Source organism: Phalangium opilio, unplaced genomic scaffold, assembly GCF_054372755.1.
Source record: "Phalangium opilio isolate 3A_F unplaced genomic scaffold, DU_Popi_V2 ptg000540l_1, whole genome shotgun sequence".
Lineage (NCBI taxonomy): Eukaryota > Metazoa > Arthropoda > Arachnida > Opiliones > Phalangiidae > Phalangium > Phalangium opilio.
Window position 1 is genome coordinate 1448392 of NW_028324244.1, and position 2134 is coordinate 1450525.

Below are 2134 nucleotides of genomic sequence, written 5' to 3' on the forward strand. Positions count from 1 at the left end.
AATTCCACCATTCTAGAATAGGACAGATACTTCCCAATACCGGTGAGCGTGGACGTGCACGTGACGTTCATGTTATTCCAAGTGTGTGGATATGAAATTTCCGCTAAGCCTACTTCGTAAAATCCTTCCAATTTCACTGGTTCGGGAAGATAAGTCCTAAATTTACTTCTCGTATTGTCGGGAAAATACCTCATCGACGAGTCGGAAGGTAAAGTGATGTAAAAGCTCATACTATATCTATTTCCCGAACCCAACTGTCAAAAGACGGAGAGTATCCTTTCCAACGAACTAGCTTCTCCAGCGTCCCGTCGGGTCTGCGACGTTTCCTCAAGATCTTTTCTATTTTAAACACGCTAGAATTTAGGTCTTTACCTACTTTCTGTAATTGTTCCTTGTAAAAAATACCGGTAATTGGCTCCGAATTCAAATCCTGGATCTTATACACCGGTGGACTGCGGGGTAATCTCTCCACCACTTTGAAAAGTTCTTCCGACCACGTGGGCAAGTAACCCTTCTCGAAAATATTCTTATGTTTACTTATCCGAACTACGTCACCAATATCGAAAGGATACTTTAATGGTGGAGAGAAGTCTATATCGCCGTAAAGGTTTCCCCATACCCGTCTGGATGTTTCGGGCGTGACCTCGACAGGTTTACACTTTATGGATCGATGATAATTGTTATTATAAGCTTGAACCATCTCTTTAAGAGCGTCAATGTACTTATAGGTATTGTTTTCCGTGAAATACCGGTACATGCGACTTTTTAGAGTTCTGTTGAACCTTTCAACTATCGTAGCTTTCTGTTCGGAATCCGGGGCAAAGAACTCAATCCCCCTTCTTTTCAACTCTCTCTGAACATCCCTGCATATGAACTCATTACCGTGGTCACTTTGCACTCGCTTTGGCGATCGACCAGAATCTAGAATAGCCTTAAAAGCTCTAAGGATGGTTGGTCCTTTCTTGTCCTTGGTTGCCACCACAAAGGCGTATTTACTGAAAACGTCAATGCAACATAGAAGGTATCTGAACCCTTTATTGTGACGAGTTAGGCTTTTCAAATCAGCTAAGTCAATCTGCCACTGCTCATCAATCCCATAAACTATTGTCCTATTTCTCTTAAAGTTTTTTCTAGCATTCCTGTGTAATGTGTACGTATCTTGGGTTTTTAAAAATGTCTCTACGTCTTTTACCGTAACCTTTAACCCATCCTCTTTAGCCGCTCGGTATAACCCGAGAACACTCCCGTAGGAACCCGGGTCAGAAACCTTGGAATAAATCTCTTTTAGTCTATCCATTAAGGGTGCGGTTTGTTACACTACTATAATGCCAGAAGAGAAAGTCGCTAACTTCTATAATTAGGAATATAGCAATTACTAAAACTACAGTTAAAATTTTAGGAGATTTGAAAAATGTGTCTACTAGGCTGGCTAACGCCACAAAAGTGCCCACCTGGTTATCACAACCTTCCATATCGGGTTACTTAAAATGAATGAAACGTGTAATGTAAATGAAACGTATTTTATTAGAAAAACAAATGCTACAAGCTTATCCAATTTCTGAAACCTTCACCAGTCTGGGATGGGAGATAATAATCCTCCTTCACTTCTTCCTTCTCCACTTTTTCTTTCTTCGCTTCACTTTTTTCAGGTGGAGGTAGGTCTGTTTTTCTAATTTTAATTAATGTTCGCGGTACATTGGCCTCATATAAAAGTTTGTAAAACTGTGAGGCGCCAATGACGAGCGAGCGTTTTTTAGAACTTGTCGCAGTATAAGCCAATAAATCAATTATATTGGAACCGACGATTTTACGATTCTCATATATTAATTCCCCGGCGTGTGTCCATCTTATTTTTGATATATGGTCTATCCATTTGTACAAGTTCAAACAATCGGCTGCACTATAGGAGGGAACCGAGGAGACGATTTCGGTACTCCAATTCTGGTTTTTCGCTGGTTTCACTTTCTTCTTTTTCACCGTTTTACTAATTTCCCTCGAAAGTACGTGGTTATATCTTAATAATTTGTCTGTATCGTTTAATTTAGCATCGTTAATGATAGATTTCAACTTATCATCCTTCTCTAATTCCATCGAAGTGTCGACTTTGAAACCGCTATTTGAATTTAACCTATTA

At 39.7% G+C, this 2134-nt stretch overlaps 1 protein-coding gene across 1 annotated transcript; it reads right to left on the reverse strand.

The window, feature by feature from the left end:
* Nucleotides 1-226: 226 nt before the first annotated feature.
* LOC149588564 (uncharacterized) lies at nt 227-1297 on the reverse strand. Its single transcript, XM_089862416.1, has one exon. The coding sequence runs from the start codon at nt 1295-1297 to the stop codon at nt 227-229; it is 1071 nt and encodes a 356-aa protein (XP_089718542.1).
* Between the last annotated feature and the right edge of the window lie 837 nt (nt 1298-2134).

Coding starts and splice junctions, on each gene's coding strand:
- LOC149588564 (XM_089862416.1), bottom strand. CDS start 1,297: ATGGATAGACTAAAAGAGATTTATTCCAAGGTTTCTGACCCGGGTTCC.